The sequence below is a fragment of the Acanthopagrus latus genome, chromosome 10, assembly GCF_904848185.1.
Source record: "Acanthopagrus latus isolate v.2019 chromosome 10, fAcaLat1.1, whole genome shotgun sequence".
Classification (NCBI taxonomy): domain Eukaryota; kingdom Metazoa; phylum Chordata; class Actinopteri; order Spariformes; family Sparidae; genus Acanthopagrus; species Acanthopagrus latus.
Window position 1 is genome coordinate 14,711,102 of NC_051048.1, and position 18,670 is coordinate 14,729,771.

Below are 18,670 nucleotides of genomic sequence, written 5' to 3' on the forward strand. Positions count from 1 at the left end.
CTGATGGTGTGTTCAGATCTTTAGCCAATGTTTGAAGTGTAATAAATAACCCCCCACTGCTCCAAGTACTACTGACCTCAGAAAAAAATCAAGCTTCTTATGAGTCCAAGTAACTTCTATTAACTCTTGGCTGTGTTCACGGTAAGCTAAAATGAACCAATACATAATTGTGTTGAAATACACACATCTGGGAGCTGTGATTTCCTCTGAAATCAACAATGAACAAAAGTCTCTAAAACACAATGTGAGCAATTTCGGGCCCCGGTGTGAGAACGTTTTTTGTAAGCCAATGGAAAATGCTGATGGGGTTCTCTGCAGAAAGACACGTTAAAGAGCTGAAGGAGAGTTTGGGACCAACATCCAAACAGTAAACAGGAGCGCTCTGAAGTATATCCTGCATCTTAACTAGTGCACTTTGATTTTGCTCCCCCAACTGCTCTGTGCTGCTGCAGTGATCTAAAATAGACCACCTCTCAGTTCTGCAGTACCTACTTCCACTCCCCAGGGGTCTCTCTACCCACGCCTGCCTGCGCAATAATGGCTCACACAGGCTGAGGAGGTGTGTGTGCATACTGTATATGGACATACGCAGTTGTTTGTGCATTGGAAAAGAGGGCCACTGTGAAAAAGATAATGAAAATTGAAGGAAGGAAGGCAAAAAGGGAGACTGGGATGAGTGATAGCTGGCAGATGGAGGGAGAAGCATATAGAGGACAATCTGGATGATCATGTAAGAACAGGCGGTTCCAATGCAATGTATGAGTCAGTGTCATTCATAAGCTACACTTGTAGCACTCTGCATTAATTTTGTCGAAAGCTGACTCACAGGCACAGCTGATACATAGGAAATGACAGATTTAGAAATCAAGCAGGTAAATTGTTAATGAATGTTTTGATCTTTCAATAACATATAACTCCCCTTCAATTATGCTTTTTATCACTGGCAATAATTCCTTAGCAAAATCAGCAGGGGGTCAGAAAAATCTGAAAGGTTGAGCAATTTTATTCTCCCTGTATTTCTTTGTCACTTTGACATGTTTGTCGTGTCCACAAACTGATCTCAATTAAGACTAAACTATATTGCAGCAGTGTTAGTGGGGCTAATTACATGTGCGCATTCACGCTACACTTAACATTAGCTAGGTACTTCTGCCTTCTGGAAAGGCAGTGCAGCAATTACAGTGCACCACATACACAATCCTATTTTAGAGATGACATGGGCACTCTGCAGCAATCACCGAATTAGAGGCTGAGCGACAGATGCTGCTGGTACAGTAGCACAGAGAGAGAAGAGGGGGAAAGGTGGACAAAAACTGAGTGGGGTGTGGTGTGTGTGGACGTGTGTGTGTGTGTGTGAGAGAGAGGGGTGGAGGGGGGTGATGATGAGAAAACACGATCACAATAATAACACAGTGAAAGGAAAATTGTGGGAGGCAGTAGTCCTCAGTGAGATGAATCAGTCCTGTTTGTATGTTGCTGCATCTGTGCTGTCTCACAAATCCTGACTTAATCTCCTCCCTCTTCAAACTTTTTTTTTTTGCCTGAATCACACTGAGACAGCCACTTCCAGTAACTTAATCTTATAAAGGCTCCATTTTATCATCTAAGTAAGAGTTTATAATGAGTGTCAGCTGGAGATACTCCCTCAAGTGGCCGCTGTTAGACACTGCATCCAGGAAACAACTCCTCAAATGGTTTTACCCTCTTTTTCCCCAAGGCCTCCCCTATGGGATGTTTCCTTCCTTTTTTGCCTCAATCACTCTTTCCTTAATCCCCTTTCCTTGTCTCATTCACTTATTCATTCCTTCTGGCTTGCTTATTTCCCTCCAACCACTCTTCTCCTCTGCTTGTCCTTCCCTTGTTCTCAAACAATCATTCATCCACACTTCATTCTGTCCTTTGTCTTACCCTCCTGCCATTTTGATTTCTTTCTCCCCAATTCCTTCCATGCCCCATTTTCTCCTTGCACCTTCATTACCTCCTTCTTCTCCCCAATTGCCTCCTTTTCCATTTTTTCTTCTTTAGCTTTTGCTCCATCCTTCCTTGCTCCACAATGTACTCTATATTAATCCATTCCCTTAAAATTTCTTCCATCCTTCTTTGTCTTTTCAAGTACTTTCGTCACTTCCTACTTTCTTCCCATTCTCTCAATTCCTCACTTAATCCTGTTTTTTTGCTCTGTTCATCTTTGCTCCATTCTACCCCTCTATCCTTCTTCATAGCTTCATAGCCTTGTAACAGAATGAGTTATACATGCTCTGAGTGGAGTGTGTGTGTACCGTAGGCAAATGTGTGTGTATTCTCTCCCTGACTGACAACATCCTCATCAACAACTGACAAATGATAGGAGGAATCCACAAACATTTTGTGTACATGTTGTGTTTTTACTCCAAACAAAAAGATGGATGTGGGGACTAAAACTGGAGAAATGACAGAACTGTGAAAAACAGAAAGTCACCAGTTTAGTTTGAGCAAAAAAAGGGTGTAAAGCCACAGGAAAATGATGCCAGAAAGTTCTGTTGGACCATTTTTTGTGTCATCTACACAGCAGGAAAATCTAAATTCCTCAGTGTCCTGCTTGTTTGTTTGGATCTGTTTGCGCCCGGATCCTTGGAGAAATAAGTCATTCTGAGAGAACCAGTGAAACTTCTCCCTCCTTACTCGTCTCCCCACCAGCTGAAGCCTGCTCTGCATGAGAATAGGGGGATAGATTAAACAGCTGGGCCCTTGTATTCTCCCTCACCACCATTATCGCACACACTCTACTCCCAAGACTATTGCCTTTGCCTGGTTTGAAAGATAGAAACAATGATATCGGACCTGGAGCTCAACATTGTCTAATGTCTAAGAGAGTGAGATAAACTAGTAAATCAAAAACTGTCCCTTTGTGGTTATATTTGTAATTTAATAATCAACCTTGACTAACACTGTCAAAGTTAAATTACTGGTCAACAGCAACCGTTGTATATTTTCTGTGGTACTGGAGGAGGTTTGTCAGATTTAAAAAAACGAACCCCTTTATGTGAAGGTAAAACAACATATTTGATAGTGCCCAAAGGGAGACGTCAACATTACAGTTCATCCACTTCCTAGCTAACTTTACGGTTTGATAGCGTTACTCAGTATAATAGGAAAGCTGTAGTTTAGTTTTGTAAATAAGATATCACAAAAATGTTGCACACATTTATTCAAGCCTCAAAGCAAAAGGCAGCGGATGTTATCATGCTTGCAACACTGTGGTTTGCGAGGATTTGCGAGATTCAGATGGCCGCTGTGAGAATATGGTCTATGTGGGTATGATGAGAAATGTAGGATTCTGGTGTTTTTTCTTTCCAAAAATCTCCCTTTCACTTCTGTATAGTGATTATGAGCAGGTGGATGCACACATCATATCTCATTCACTATAACCTGTAAACTTTGATCCTAACAGTAAGAAACTTAGGTGCATAGGATATATATGCATAGGATAATATAGATGCATCATTCATTTTACTGTTGGTTGACATGTCATGTATTTATGTACTCTATTAAATAAATCAACAAGTTTCAGAATCGTATCTTTCTAAGTTAGGATCCTCACATATTGAGCTAACTGCTTGTGTACACCACTTACAGGGGCATATACAGTAAATAGCTTATCTTCAATAAAATGTAAGCCAAGGTGTGAGCCATCAACTAGCAGACTGTGTGTGTGTAAACATTAGAATCTGGTCCACACTTATCCAAACTAATCATGTATGTGTGGTCAACCAGCATGCCTCTGGCTCTGGACCCCCTGAGGCTCCAAACGTCCACTCTGACACACTAGTGGGATCATCAGTTTGGAAGCCAGAAATCTGTCTATCCTCCTCTTATGCCCCGTGTTTGGTGCCTGAAGCACTGGCTGGATTAACAGCCATGATGGGGCCTGGCCTGGGTAGGTATCACAGCTGCTGTGCTAGGGGCAGGGCAAGGGCACCCTGATTGAGTGGCACCTTGGGGACACACAAAGCAAGGACAGGTGAGAGACTTGTGTAGTGGGCTTCAAGTGTGTCTGTTCCTGCCTGTTTGGGAGTGCTAGATTCTCGTGTCTTGATAATCCAGCATATGAATCATGCACTGTTCTGCCTCGCTCTCTGTCTCATTCTGTATCAGTGCGTAAGTGTGCATCTGAATGAGTGCATGTGAGTGTGTGTGGAGACTCTACAAGGAGCCAACTGTATATCATGTTGCTCTGCAGGCAGCCAGATGTCCTTGTACAGGACACCCACATCGGAAATCCATCCACAAGAATGGAGATTACATTGGAGACGATTGGCCACCGGCCATCCCGCACTCCCTCCCGCTCACAGAAACCTCTCTGTCAAGCTAGCCTCATCCTGTTTTTTATTAGGTAACTTTAGATGGATTGTTCCCATTTCCACTAGGTGTCTTGGAGCAGATGGAATGATGAACCTGCCCTATGCAACCTGTAAAACCTTTGCTGCTTAATCCAAATCAAAGTCTTATTTTCCTGATTTCCTTCTTAAAAAAACAACAACAACAACAACAAAAAATTGTATCAGGAACACCTCTGCAAACCACAAATACTTTAAATTTGTATAACATACATACCATATTGGCATTTCTACAAGTGTGTCATATTATATTCTCATCACGTGCGTACAGCTACCAGGTCAGAGTCTGCTGTTCGAGATGGTATTTTATAAGTGTGAAACCATCACCGGATATTTGAGGGATTGAGGGACCACTGCCTTTCAGTTTTTGTGGGCGTGAAACCACAAATATCTTTAACAAGACCTAAGGACATTTTGCAGCCATTGAAGTGGTTTAAGAACTACGTAAGCCAAAATGGGATGGTTTTCTAAACACATAAAAGTGGGTTTTGTGCCTAAACCTAAGCAGACCATAAACAGAGCATAATCACAACACACAACATAAAATTGAAAACTGAACGTATGGAAACACTCATTTTAAACATATACATGCGTCGCAGAAATGTGCACTGCCAACTTTTATTCGCAATTTGATTGGAATGTCTGTACATCCTTGGAGATGATCCCTGTTCTGTGTCTTTTTTAAATTTTTTTGTTTTACATTAAATAGATGTGACTATACTTCAAACAACTGAAATTAATCGGAAAAAATTATATTCCAACCTGTTTCAGTCATCTTCTAAGGTGTAAGTATCTTGAGAGCAAACAAAATGAAAAAGACAAATGAACTAAAATCAAGAAATATGAAGGCTCGAAAATTCTTGAAACGAGTTCATTGTTGACATAATCTTAGTGCACGGCAAGATTTCTCACCTGTTTTGAGAAAAGGCAGCTTTAAAGGCTCATAACAGGGAACAATGTACGTGGCATATTTTCAAAATCTATTATCTATTTCTACCCTTTAATGCCAAATATTGCAGGCAACTCGTGTTTCTTCATGTGAATTGCATGGTAAAGAAAGTGATTTACCTACCTACCACACCTCTTTGTTCAATGTAAATACATTGCCTTACGTGTCAGCATTCATTTGAAACTGATGAAATCTCACTGTTTTAACTGCTCGCTCATCTTTCCTCTGCACGGCACTTAGCAATCCAATGTGCGAGTTTTTACTTCCTTCCCTCTCTCCTCTTGTTTTCGACAGGATCCTCGCCACCTTTCATCTCGGCCATGGTGGATTTGTGTGAGGGTGGCTGCCAAAGTGAGCCAAAGAGAGCACCCCCCGTCTACCCCAACTCATGTGGAAATCAAAGTTGTCACTTCTCGAATTACCTAAAGCAATCTTTACCCTCTCCTGCTCTACACTACTTAACCGTGTCTCCCTATCTGCCTCTCTCTCTCCTCATCATTACCTCTTCACTATTTCTCTGTGCTCTCTCTCCGTCATCCCATAGCCACAGGCCAATAATTGGAGATACTTTCCAACTGTGCAAGATCCAATCAGAAGCAGTCGCAGAGCACCAAAGCTCCAATAAGAACACAAAGGAAGAGGGGGAACTGTCAGCAGTGACAAGTGACTGAGCTGGCTGCCCTCAATTAACTCTTTCTGATGTTTTTTTTCCCATGCATTTCTGGATTATAATGAGTAAAATAAAAATCCAAACTATGACAAATCATGCGTATCTGAGCAGCGGCCAAAGAGGACTTGCAGTTGAAACCTTTTTGCTTGGGGGTAACAGGAATGTCTTACCCTGTTTACACCAATGAGTTTGAGAACTAGTGAATATGTTTAATTTATGCATTTATTTAGCCAATACAGACTAAAAAAAGGAGTCACTGAGCTACGTCATTGTGTCAGACTGCTGAAACAGCGATTCCTTTCTTTACAAGGCACAAGGGAGTATTCAAATACAAGTAACAATGCAGGCCTGTATTAAAAAATAACTTCTCTAAAACATTAAAGAAAAAAATTAATAGAGTTTTACACTCAAAGTTGACAGTTTAAAACTAGAATCAGCTAAACTGGGTGCAGTACATATCAGGCCTACCTTAATGAAGGCTCAGTAAAAACCATGAACAATAAACAGATTGAGATTAATTAAACCACAGAAGATTAGAAATAAAGAAAGAAAGTGTTCTGATTCACTGTCTCAAATGTGAGGATTGGCTACTTTTGTCAAATTTTTTTTTAATTCTAAACTGCATATGTTTAATTAAAACATTAAAACCATGGCTCAATTTAGATACATTTCTGTCATACTGAGGGGTGTCATACTGAGGCATTAATTAAATCAGGCAATAGATTTAGCTAGGTGTACCTAACAAACTTGCATGACTGAGTACATTGGCAGATACAATGGATTATTATTGTTAGTAACATCTGGTTTAAGTAGAGCTAATAATACATGCTCTATATATTGATGACAGTTCTCATCCATTACGCACCAGACACAGCAACCTGTGCAGTGGGTATATAATGTAGTTAGCCCTCTCACTCTGTTTCGTAAAGAGGTGGAAAAGTCCAAGTCAAGGGCATTTATTTGGTTTGATGAGTCATACAAATGACCATGTGTCAAGGTTGACTGTGCTTAGTTTATGAAGGTATAGTAAATTATGCAACGTTAGTTGTGCAGTTATTGTGACTTTACCCCCCTCATGATATTAACACAATATAACTAAGAGGCCAATATGTGAAATGTTTTACCAACAAGCTTTATTTTGAAAGTCTAACCAAACATTGCATGTTTATTATTGCTAACTTGACTGCAGAGCCCTGCATACACAAAGGTGATGCTGTAGGCGTAACTCATAATATTGTATAATTTGAAACTTGCGGGGACTGGCCAATGCTGCTGTATTTGACGAGTTGGGAGTGCTGGTATAATCATAACTTAGAAAGCAACGATACTGTAACTGTCAGCAAATGCAGTGAAGTGAAATGTTAAATATTTCTACATGAAATGCAGTGAATGTAAGATCAAAGTTAAGATGAGAAGGTCACACAGGGCGTTTTCGATACCATTTGTCCGACTTTTGTTTTGTATAGAGTCCCCTATCCTGTCCTAATCCTGTTGCTTTCCCCTACTTTTAACATTTTAACTGGCACCGCTGAGTGCTCTCATATTGGTTTAGCCAAAGGGAAGAGCAGAGCAAATCCTCTGGGCTGCCTCAACCTCCCCTCCTCACATTGTCTCTTTATCTTCTTCGCTTATTCACGGTTGGGTTTCCTTCTCTAAGTGTGGAGGTCGCAAAAGACAAAGATGGATATCTAGAAACGCTGGAGACATATAGCAACGATAAAAAGAGGGTAGGAGGGAGGAAAAGAGCACTGCCGAGAGCTTTGTTGACCCCTTTTCTTCGACCATTTATCCAAGGAGTAAGAACATCTTAACAGCTCAGTCGGAATAGCTGGAGCTGACCTCGCTGGCACAAAGAATCTCTCCTCCGTGAATCCGCATCTCTTTTCTCCCCTTTTTCCTCTCTCTAATGGTCAGCCTTCACGCTGAACAGATCCTCTAAATGCCTTACAGAATGAAAACAGGGAATGACAATAGCTCTGTCTTTGTACTGTGTCTTTTCTCTTTCTTTTGCTGCCCTTGATTTATGATCTGTATTAAGTGGTGTGTTGATTTGCTCTAAATGATAACTGCTGTGTCTGAGTTTTTTCGAGTAGCAAGACATTTCGTTAACAAGTCAGGTTTGTTATGAAATTCTTACGTGCACGTGCTGTTTTATACCGCACCGGTTATATGTAATCTTCTCTGCTGTGATGCAATCCAATTTGTGCTATGCTTACTATTCAGAAACATGGAAAGCCTCATCCATCATACCAATGACAGGAACCCACCCTCCTCTTTTCGACCAAGACTCTCCCTTTATTCATTCCTCTTCCCCTCCAGTCCATCATCTTTTAAACAATGGATCCCAAGCACTTTGCTGTACAGTACTGCATCTCCTGTCTTCTATCACCCCTGCCGTCAACCCCTCCATCCAAGCATTACAACCCCACCCACCGCCACTTTCCCTTTTTAATTCTGTTCAATTCCAAAAGCTCAGTTCCACCTAAAGCTAAATTTCAGTTGTACAGTATATGTCCTGGCTCTAAATACTGGCAAGTGAGAAAGAAACGGTGAGTGTGGGAGAACAACGGTGCACTGTGCACCCTCATTGGTTATAATGACACAGTTAGGAGGCAGCAAAATATGGTAATCACAGCCAATGCACTGCAATGGTGACAATATAACTACAGTTGTAAAATACATAATGATTATCGAAATCTCAGTGGGTTCCGCAATGAAGTCCAAATGCCAAGTGTGGTATAAACCCACAGGAAATGGATGGATTTTTCCAGAAGCTCCCTTCTTACCGAAATGTCATCATTAACTGCGGTGAATTACTATAATCAGAGAAAGGGTTAATGTGAGGTGTTTCGGAGAATTGCAAAAAGACAAGATGATGAGACGGAAGGGACATGTGACAAAAAGTAGAGAGACAGGTTGGAATTCATGACACAACACCTCCACATATACTCCTAGATGCACACACACACTCCCTGAAACAAAGGGAAATATATGTACATCCACATACTTAGAAGCCCATAAAAGTCAATCTGTATACATCTGTATATGTAGCCATACTTTATCTCCCTTTTAGCTCTTTCTGTATCCTACTCTGATGACTACTCGGCTGGAAGGGCGGCTGGCTCCTTATAAGAGGGGGATTAATGCTCGGTCACACTAAATCTGACCTCTCCTCTGAGTGTCTGAACACCATCATCAGTTGGGAAATGACGAAGAAAAACTATAGCACAGAGCCAAAATGTCACAGTCACAGTCACAAGATTTGACTGGTATTGGCTTTTAAGACAGAACAATATCGTCTGATTAAAGGGCTGTCCTCACCAAGAACAAAAGCTTTAACTATGAATACACTGTGTTATAAAACTTTCCAGCTCAAGTGGGTGGTGGAGTCCATGTCCAAACTATGACTGAGACAAACAGTATCTTTGTGATCAATTTTAGAGTGACTTTGTGATTGATAGAAACACTGACATCCAAACAAAAATCCATACTGAATTTACATCGATTTCATTTCAGGGACATTTTTCAAAATAATGATGATGAGTGCTTATAATATTGGCTTCATGCTGTTATATGTAAGTTAATTGATGGCAAAAAAGAAACAATTTTAAATGGTGTTCTCAGTCTTCATTATTGACACAACTTATACTCTTATATAACACTATATATGGCTTCAACAAACAAATAAAAAAGTTATGTTCCCTGAGACATACTTACAAAATAATAAAAAACAAATAGTTTTTTGTGCTGATGAGGAAAGAAAACTGATGTTGACTCATACAGAAGTATGACTAAAATTTGTATTGGATGCTCCTTTCTCCTCTTCAAGAATTTTGTATACATATTCTGTTTCTTTTTTTTTTTGCATAAATATCAATTTTTCCTGAAGTTGATGAGCGCATGCTTGGCACCGTTGTTTAAATACAGTTGTTTTCATTGGTGTGGATGCTCATGTTGTTTTTACGATGAATGTTCTTGGTGTGGACAGCTCTTGATTGTTTACAGATTCAGAAAAAAACAAAAATAAAAAAATACTGTTTTTTTTTGTTGCTATGGTTAGATGAAACCAGATGTCACCAAACAAATCCATGGTTTAAGTGTGAACAAACATTTCAGTCTCCTTTGGAACCTATGTTTCCTTACTTCTTAACTAAATCAAGCTGTAGTCTGGCAACAGCACAAACCAAAGGCCTTTCACTTGTGACTTCCTGCCAGTTTGTGTATCTGAAAATAATACACACCTTTTTGCCAGTCAGAAACAAAATTAGGAATTCTTCAGGGCAGTAGTATGAAATTGTTAATAATAAAACTGGAGACTAAACAATAAGCTACATCATATCTGCTACCTTTCTCACAGCAGATGACCAGTAAATAATGAGAGCCAGGTGTGAAATAGAACAATTACAGTTCATATGGCACTACTGCTGGCATCTGCCTGTTTATTCGTTCAAGTTGAGCTGCTCAGTGTGACACAGGGATGTTTTTATTGAGTCTGCCATTTTGTGAATGTGGGAGGGCCAATAACTGTTGCTGCAGGACCCACCAGGGATACCTGACACACTGGATTAACTGGCCGGCTGCTCCTCTGACACTGTTTGTCTGCTCTCTGTCCATCAAACGGATGCATGCGCACACACATAGGCACGGATGCAGAAAGAATGACACACACAAGACGCATTATGTCATGCACACAGATAGACATGTGCGCTGTCGCATGTAGAATCAGACAGACACACAGACAGACACACAGACACACACTCCCTGAGGACTACAAACATCACTTCGTGGGACATCAGGAGACGTGTTGCTTTGCTTTTGCATGCGCATGACCCGTGACAACCACGTTTGCTGTTAACATTCTGTCTCTCTAAATCATCACCTCACATCAACCTTCTGTTTATATGCCTGCTGCTGGCAAGCCCAGGCGAATGAGGCTCTGCCTGCAAAGCATGTGGTGGAATGTAACTAATTATATTAGTTAAGAAGCGTACTTATAGGCACTATGTCATTTTGGAGAATAAATTCAAACTCAGACATTTAATACTTACTATATCAATAAGATAATAATGCTATGATTTTTTCCATAATTGAATAAATTAGCTGTTCTCAGAGAAACTCCGCTACGTTTATTTGTTAACCTGATACATACCGTAGTATACAGAACATACAGTACATGTAAATACCAGTGGTGGGCAAGTTAGGTTTAAAATGCAAAATAATACATATCAGTAGTCACCTCATTTTCACAGTATATATTACATTACAATATTACTGTCTGCATAGAGTAATACATTTTAGTTATTTTCAATAACATGTCCAAAAAACCTATATCAAACAATCAAATAGCCTAGATCTTTTAAATAAACAAATGGCCTTGGTCACAGTGATGAGCAGGCAGGCAAAGGATCTAAAGGAAGTCTAATATATCATGAGTTAGGAATAGATATTTTTAATTGTGGGCTGTGTCATATGAAACACAACTGACCTACACCTTTTAAAATGTAGCCTATAATAACATGACAAGACAAACAACTCTTTTTCTATGCCATTTTAGAAAACCGAACACTTGGCCATATGTGATTCAAGAATGTAAATTAATGTACGCTTGGGCTTCATCACTACACCTATGAAATTCAGTCATACAGAGATTCAAAGAACTTATAGGCTTGGCTATTTCAAATACGGTAATGCGTGGTGTGGATGGATTCTTAAAAAGCAATAATAAACGCTTCACTTCAGTCATTAACACAGACTGTATTTTGACATAACTGTAGCAATACATAACTGAAATATTATTTGTAATGTGTTATATTTCTCTGTTACCGCTAAAAGAAATATATTACTGTAATGCATTACTTTTGTGACATGTAACCCCAAACACTGCTAAATACACTGTGTGAAATTTTGTGTAATATAGGTGTAACTCACTAACCATATACTTTAATTCTTTAATTCTATATACTATTATTATAACACCAAATTGACTTTTACCTACGACTTTTACTCAAGTGCAATTTGTATAGGTGACATTCACTTTCACCCAAGTAACATTTTAAAACCATATTTTTTTCTATGTATGACTGGTACCTGGTACCAGTAGAACTGACTGAACACCGCTGGAAAGCAAAGCAATCCCTCTGAATCTGACATACTACATTTAAGACTGAAGTCCTAATTACAGTGTGAGTAAATAAGAGTTTGTGTGTCAACAAAAAACACCAAAAGAAAACCTGAACCTTTCTTTCTAGTGTGACATGGGTGGGTATCCTGGGAGACATTTACATTCTCTTTTATTCTTACTGTCCTTGCCCTTGTAACAGTCCTCTGGGAACTTTTACATTTCTAAGGCCATGCTCTACAAGAGGAGAAACCCCACATAACTCTCGTATGCACAAAGCATTAGACAGGGCTAAAAACTGAAGTGGCATCCCAACGAGACTGCCTGATGTGGGTCAAAACAGTCCCTTTGGGGAGGAAGATTTCTCAGGAAAATGCACTTCGTTGTTGCAGTAGAGGAACCTGACAAATTTGGCACCTGCAACACCTTGCAGAATGCTCCGTTGGAGGTGTCTGTCCTGACAACTTGCTCTATTTTTCCTCTAAATCTAGCTACATGGACATTTTAGGATTCAATGTTCCACTGGGACAGCATGGCAAGGATATTGCATAATACAAGCATCAAGAAAACAAAGTAGTTCTGAACATGAGTATAGTGTATTTTGTCCTGTTTAGAGGATCAGAAGATGTCAACATTTTCAATCTGGGTCACAGGAACTGGATTCAGCAAGGGAGCCCACTCATATATTTCCCATATCTACAAAATATAAACTTGATGTCTTTCTTTAAGCGCCTATCTGCCTCATTTGGGAAGTTACTCCCCTCCACCCTTTCAATCTCTCATTCAGTCTTTCCCTAACGTATTCCTCCGCCCTTTTGTGCCTCAGCCTCATCCGAGGTTTTTGCTTTCCTAATGTGCAACATCTCTGTTTCCCCAGGATGCCTCCCTGCCAGATGATGACGACTGGAACCTTCAAAGCTGGTGCCGGAGCCTTCAAAGTGGGAGCCCTGAAATAGTTTTGAGTGTATCTAGCGCACATAAATGAATCAAAGCTATTCTCCACCCCTCCCTTTATCCATTTACTTTCCTTAGTCCCCATAACCTCCTTAAACTTCAGATGGGCTCCAGCCCCCGGCAGACAAACGCAAAACTCATCAAGTAAACTAACAAACAACAACAAAATAAGTCTCTTCAATTCTTGATCAGCAGAGGAAAAGGAAAGAAAGGTTTGACAAAGCGACAACACAGCAAGCAGGGCGGAAGGGAAGGGGAATAAAAAGAATTCAATATGGGCTGTGAATTAATGTTCCCTGATGAAACAAAACATAGATTCGGATGATGACACTCACTTGCCGATGTTAACAGGCTGCTCTGCTGTTATTTTTCTGAGCAGTTGGCGCTTTTGTTATTTGAAGGCTCTTTTTTGGAGTGTGTGCTGTTGCGAAAAGGGCTACATTTCCATCATAATAACAAGTGCAAAGAGTGAACTGTCACAGGGCGCTTCCTCCTCTGGCTGTGATGCATGCCCCTCAGTCCGGCCTTGCTGTGCTGATGGATGAGCAACAGAATACTTTTCCCTCAATGCCAAAACAAAGCCTCAAAATATGGGATCACTGCTGTGACAGAGAATGTCACAGTCCCGTTGCTCTATATGTCAGCTAGAATAAATATCATGGCCACATTAGCAGCACTCTCCCTGCTGTTTGAAACAATGATGATACATAGAAAGTGCCTTTAAACAATGGAGATGAAACGTATTGACTTAAAAGTTGAACTAAATTCTTTGCAAATTCATGAATGTACCAGAGCTTCAAGGCTTTGAAAAAGGGCATTAGTTGTTTGTTTTCCATGAGACCATTAACCCCTAACAATGGCAGCCAGAAGAGCCTGACTTAGCCTGGTGTTGACTAAATGCAAACTCATGATGGGAACATAAAATGTCTTCCTTTGAACAACCATGAACAAAGGGGAAACACAACGGAGAGAAAAATTAAGTGAGAGCTTCTGCGTAGCCAATAATAGCCTCGCAATTCAGGCCAAAATAGAATACCATGATTATGGTAAAACAACAAACGGGGGAATTAGCACACCCCCAGCAGTGACTCATTGGGTGTTTGCCCTCGTTTAAAGTCTGTATGTGTAATGATGCTGCGTCTGTGTTTATCTTGGAGCCGAGGCATGACTTATAAACACCTCCACATACTTTCCTGGCGTGAAGTGTTCTTCCTCTATATCCTGCCCAATACCCATGCTCACCAGCCATACCTGACTGGCATTCTCATATTCTGCTGGCCTCGATTCAGTGCAGGCATTCACAGTGCCAGGAGCTACAATGCTAGACTGACTGCAAAGAGCTGGATGCTCTTAGATGGAAGATTCCTTGCCTCAGGTAGGCTGTTTGGCTTGTATTGCCTTTTAGACCAGAACCTGACTTAATCACCTAGAATAATGCAGTCGCGCTCTACATATGGATGTCATGATAAATAAACCAGAGCCCTTACAACATTTTCTATAAAAAAGAACAGTTTTAGTGGCACACTGTGGGCTAAATTTATATATTTTCCAAAGCTCCCTCTTTTGCTCTCCATTGTGTTACCCAGTTTATCAAATAATTCAATACTGTGAAGGTTCAAATCCAACACCAAGAGTCCCCTCCCTCCCTCAGTTCACAGATAAGGGCCCCTGTTCCTACCTGAGGGGAAACGTTCGATGACAGGCTGGTTGTCCACCTGTAGTGTGGCGTTGCCACCACTGCGTGTAAATCGCACCACATGGTATTTGCCGTCGCTCACCATTACCGCGCTCTCCTCAATGATTATGTCGTCTGTTCCCACGTTGAAGATCACTCCGATCTTTCCCCGTTCCTATAGACAAAGGGTAGAGAATGTGATGAGAAAACAAACACAAAATGAGCACACGCTGAACCAAGTTTATTCTGACATTTGTTCCCTTTTGACTCGATCTTTCTAAGACCCGGAATTTAGAGACAATCATTGTGTGAATAAAAAAGTTCAACAGCCAACACAAGTTATTCTTTTCTGACTAACTAACTACCACTCTCTCTCACTGGTTTATAGTTAAGATGACTCCCCTACGGTCTAATGTCCTGCCCCAACGTCCTGCTTCAAATACAGCTACAAAATGTCAAGGAGGTTTGATACCAGTTAATTCCAATAGTTCTAGGAATTAAAGCCTTTAACAATCTAAATATGACACATTTAAAACAGTATTGATCATTCTTTACTCTAGCAACATGTTTCTAGAAATGGCTATATAGGTCTGTCTGTCAGGCGGTCAACCACCTTGGTACAAGCTCAAAATACTGAATCACTATTGGATGGATTGCCACAAAATACTGTACTGTCCTAATAGCGTGAATCAAACTGCCTTTCTTTAAACTGATCACAGTTGACTAGGGTGTCCACAAAGCCCAAGATTCATCAACAGTGCTCTTACAGAATAGTGTGAGAAGTTTTCTTGTCTTGGTTTGCTTGATAGTTAACATTTAGCGAAAAGATAAGAGATAAACTTGCATTTTAACAGTGCATTTATGTAGACAACTAGTTAGCAAGTTGTCTTGTCCCTGCTGCTGCTGATATGCTTACTGACTCCTGCTTACTTCATTTTGAATGTATAGTAGTAATTTCTAAGGACGTGTACAACCGATGCTTCAAACAGACGCAGGATATACGAGGCAGCAATCATACGTACACCAACGCGTTGTTAAAAGCAAGTATACGTTTGGCCTAAGAGTGCATTTAGCACCGGGCATTGTACAGCCATTATCCAACTTTCAGTGGAAATTAAGAAATGGCAAATTAAAAAGTTCTTACAGGTCCAGATCATACTAAGATACTGAAGTGAACTAAAATACAAATTGTAAAACGCTGTGTAACTCTCGATGCAAATACACATAGTACGGTTGCTCCTTTGGCAAAAATCAAACAATATTTTGCCTGAGTCACCAAAAGGCCCTCACTGCCTGCAGTGCGATGACACTGTGAGCATCAGATCTCACACACTTCAGCTTGGTTCTTGTTGAGGACTCAGGCACCTTTAGTATTCATTAACCCGGTAACCCCCTCCCCTCTCCCATCTATTAGTGTTGACAGCCGCCCACTGCTTGGAGTTTATTACAGTCAACCGCCTACTCTACTCTCATCTCCCACCATCTCTCTGCTCTCCCTCTGTGGTTCCTGTCCTCAGTCACAGGAAAGGTCAAAGTCATTTACAGAGTTACAGTCTGCCAGAAAGGCATAGAACAAGGGTGAGCGAAAGAGACAGAGGGAGAAACAGACAGAGTGCATACCAGACAGCACCATTATAGACAAATTCTCTGTCTGGCAGTAAATCTCCTGTTGCAGTTTTATCTCGCACGGCCATAAGATCCAGAGCTGTGACTGCCTTGTTGCCTGTAACATTGGCAGGGACATTTCCTGGATGTCACTTCAGGTCAAGCTTATTTGCAGGGGGGTCACTTTTGTGCACTGCTATCTGCCCATTGCAGCTACAACTTCATTGATTCTATTATCTCATTAGCTATGTGCATTTATTTAGCCACCTTCCATATGCTGAGATATTCAGAGGTGAACGTGTGGCTTTTGCTCGCAGCGGTTTTTCCATTATTCATGGCTGATTAAGTATTTAAAAAAGGAAAATAAACCACCCTTATGTTAACAGAACTTAAAATAGCAAGTTAATTGAGTAAATAAGTGCAGAGGTTGTGCAGTAAGTTAATGAGCAGTATAATCACAGCCAAATTTATGTGCATTCTAACCTCTCTTTGGTGTTGTATAAAGTGGTTACAGTATTTAGCCAAGGCCACGGTATGGCCATGCTCTGATGACAGCCGCGATTAGGGTATTAATTGAGCATGCTCAACTGGAGGTGCAAGTGGAAGTGCTGGTGGCCATGATTAATGCTGGAGAGGGATGCAAAGAGTTGAAAAATCAGAATAAATAAGGGAACAGCGTGGTAGCACAACAGGAAATGGACACAGCTGAGCGCTCTCCTACACCGAGATCAGAACTTAGTTAGACCAGGACGAGTTCCTCAGAGTGGAGCTTGATGGACTGCTGAACAGATGATCTCATTCTGCAAAGAGGCTTGAATGTCTCAAATGGCTAAGTGCTTCCAGCTTCTTAGTCACTTAATCAATTGATTCATGTTATGGACTGACCCTCGCAGTCTTTCTGCCTACTCTCACCATGCATGCTGAAATTCAATATTGATTCCAAGACATGAATATAAATACAGTCAGTGAGCGATAAGTGATGTGCACTTGAATGAAAATGTAATCACGCTTTGACTACCGATACCTTTTGAGATACTGCAGCAAGAAAAAACAAAATGGAGAAAGTGAGTGAAATGCTTTTGGGATGATCTCTATTACGACCCACGCAGCAGGAAGCTTAGAATAATCATGACACCTTTGCCTGGAGAATTAATTCAATTTGCCAGGGCAAAGCAGAATGAATCCGTGCTATTATGACCGAAAAGCAGAAGGGAGAGTGAATTTGAGTGATATTTACAGAGAGATTAGCATTTGTGTTCCGCAACATTAGGGTTCTTCCTGGTGCTGAGGGAATGTATCGAGCCCATTACGTTAGAAGCCGCTGGGATCCAGTGCTTTTTTAAAAATGATTTTAGTGTAGCGGTAATGACATTTTAATGGCCGTTTCCCTTAAGCGAACATATCTCTGGAAACAGAAGGAAAAAAAAACCTCTTTGAATGACTGGGAGCAGTCAAGCCTGCAACACCAAAATGAAGAGACTGGTAGGTAACTGACAATAAGCCCTGGCTGCTCTTTAAACACCACTACTTCTAAACTGCTGCTTAGCAGACCTTAATCTGCTACAGCTGTCGGTTAATGTCGGTAGCAAGAATGCTCTTTTATCCAGGGGTTAGCTCACCTTACATTTCTTTTTTTGTGGGTCAATCAGTGGTGTAGGTAGTGGGTCCACAGGGTACTAAGAAGGGAGCTCTGCCATATGATGAATTTTCAATTACATGTGATTACAACTGTTTGAGGAAGGCTGTGTGTTTGAGGTCCTGAGTTCAATCACAGATCAATGCTAGGGGGCTGGTTGGACAGACATGCTTGAATGAGTTTCAACTTCAACAAAATCCGTTTAAGTTTTCTTGCAGTGAGATTCAACAATTATATTTGATCAGCGAGGAAAGCAAGTTAAGAAAAAAACTTCCTCTTGAATAATATTACACTTACTCAAGCACAAACTTTGCTGTCCTTGACAAATATCTAAGATCTTGGTGCAGCAAAAAAAAGATGTTTTCCACAGAGTAGAAACTGCTGATCAGCTTCTCATACAACAGTAAGTTGTTGCCAGAGTTTAGCTGCCAAAAGGAAGTTGGTGTAATCCTCTCATTAGATGTCTCTCTGTCCTTTTTTCTCAAAGACAGAGAAAATTGGCTTTGCGATTCTGTGCAACAGCCACAGACGAGAAAGAGCAGTACTGGAATACGGAGAGAATTTCCGTCTGAAATATTTCAACATGACCTTGCAATGTGCGAGCGTGCGTCGAGGTAAACGCCATTGCCGAGAGTGGAATGAGAATGAGGCAGTGCCAGAATGAGGCTGCAGTTGGCGGGTGTGTAT

At 40.7% G+C, this 18,670-nt stretch overlaps 1 protein-coding gene across 8 annotated transcripts in view; it reads right to left on the reverse strand.

The window, feature by feature from the left end:
- The window catches only part of nrxn2b (neurexin 2b), a 629,462-nt gene that overhangs the window by 31,037 nt on the left and 579,755 nt on the right, over window positions 1-18,670 (reverse strand). For all 8 annotated transcript variants that reach the window (XM_037112710.1, XM_037112713.1, XM_037112711.1 and 5 more), the window contains one exon: window positions 14,746-14,917. In XM_037112710.1, coding sequence (XP_036968605.1) covers window positions 14,746-14,917 — 172 coding nt within the window. The remainder of the gene's footprint in view (window positions 1-14,745; window positions 14,918-18,670) is intronic.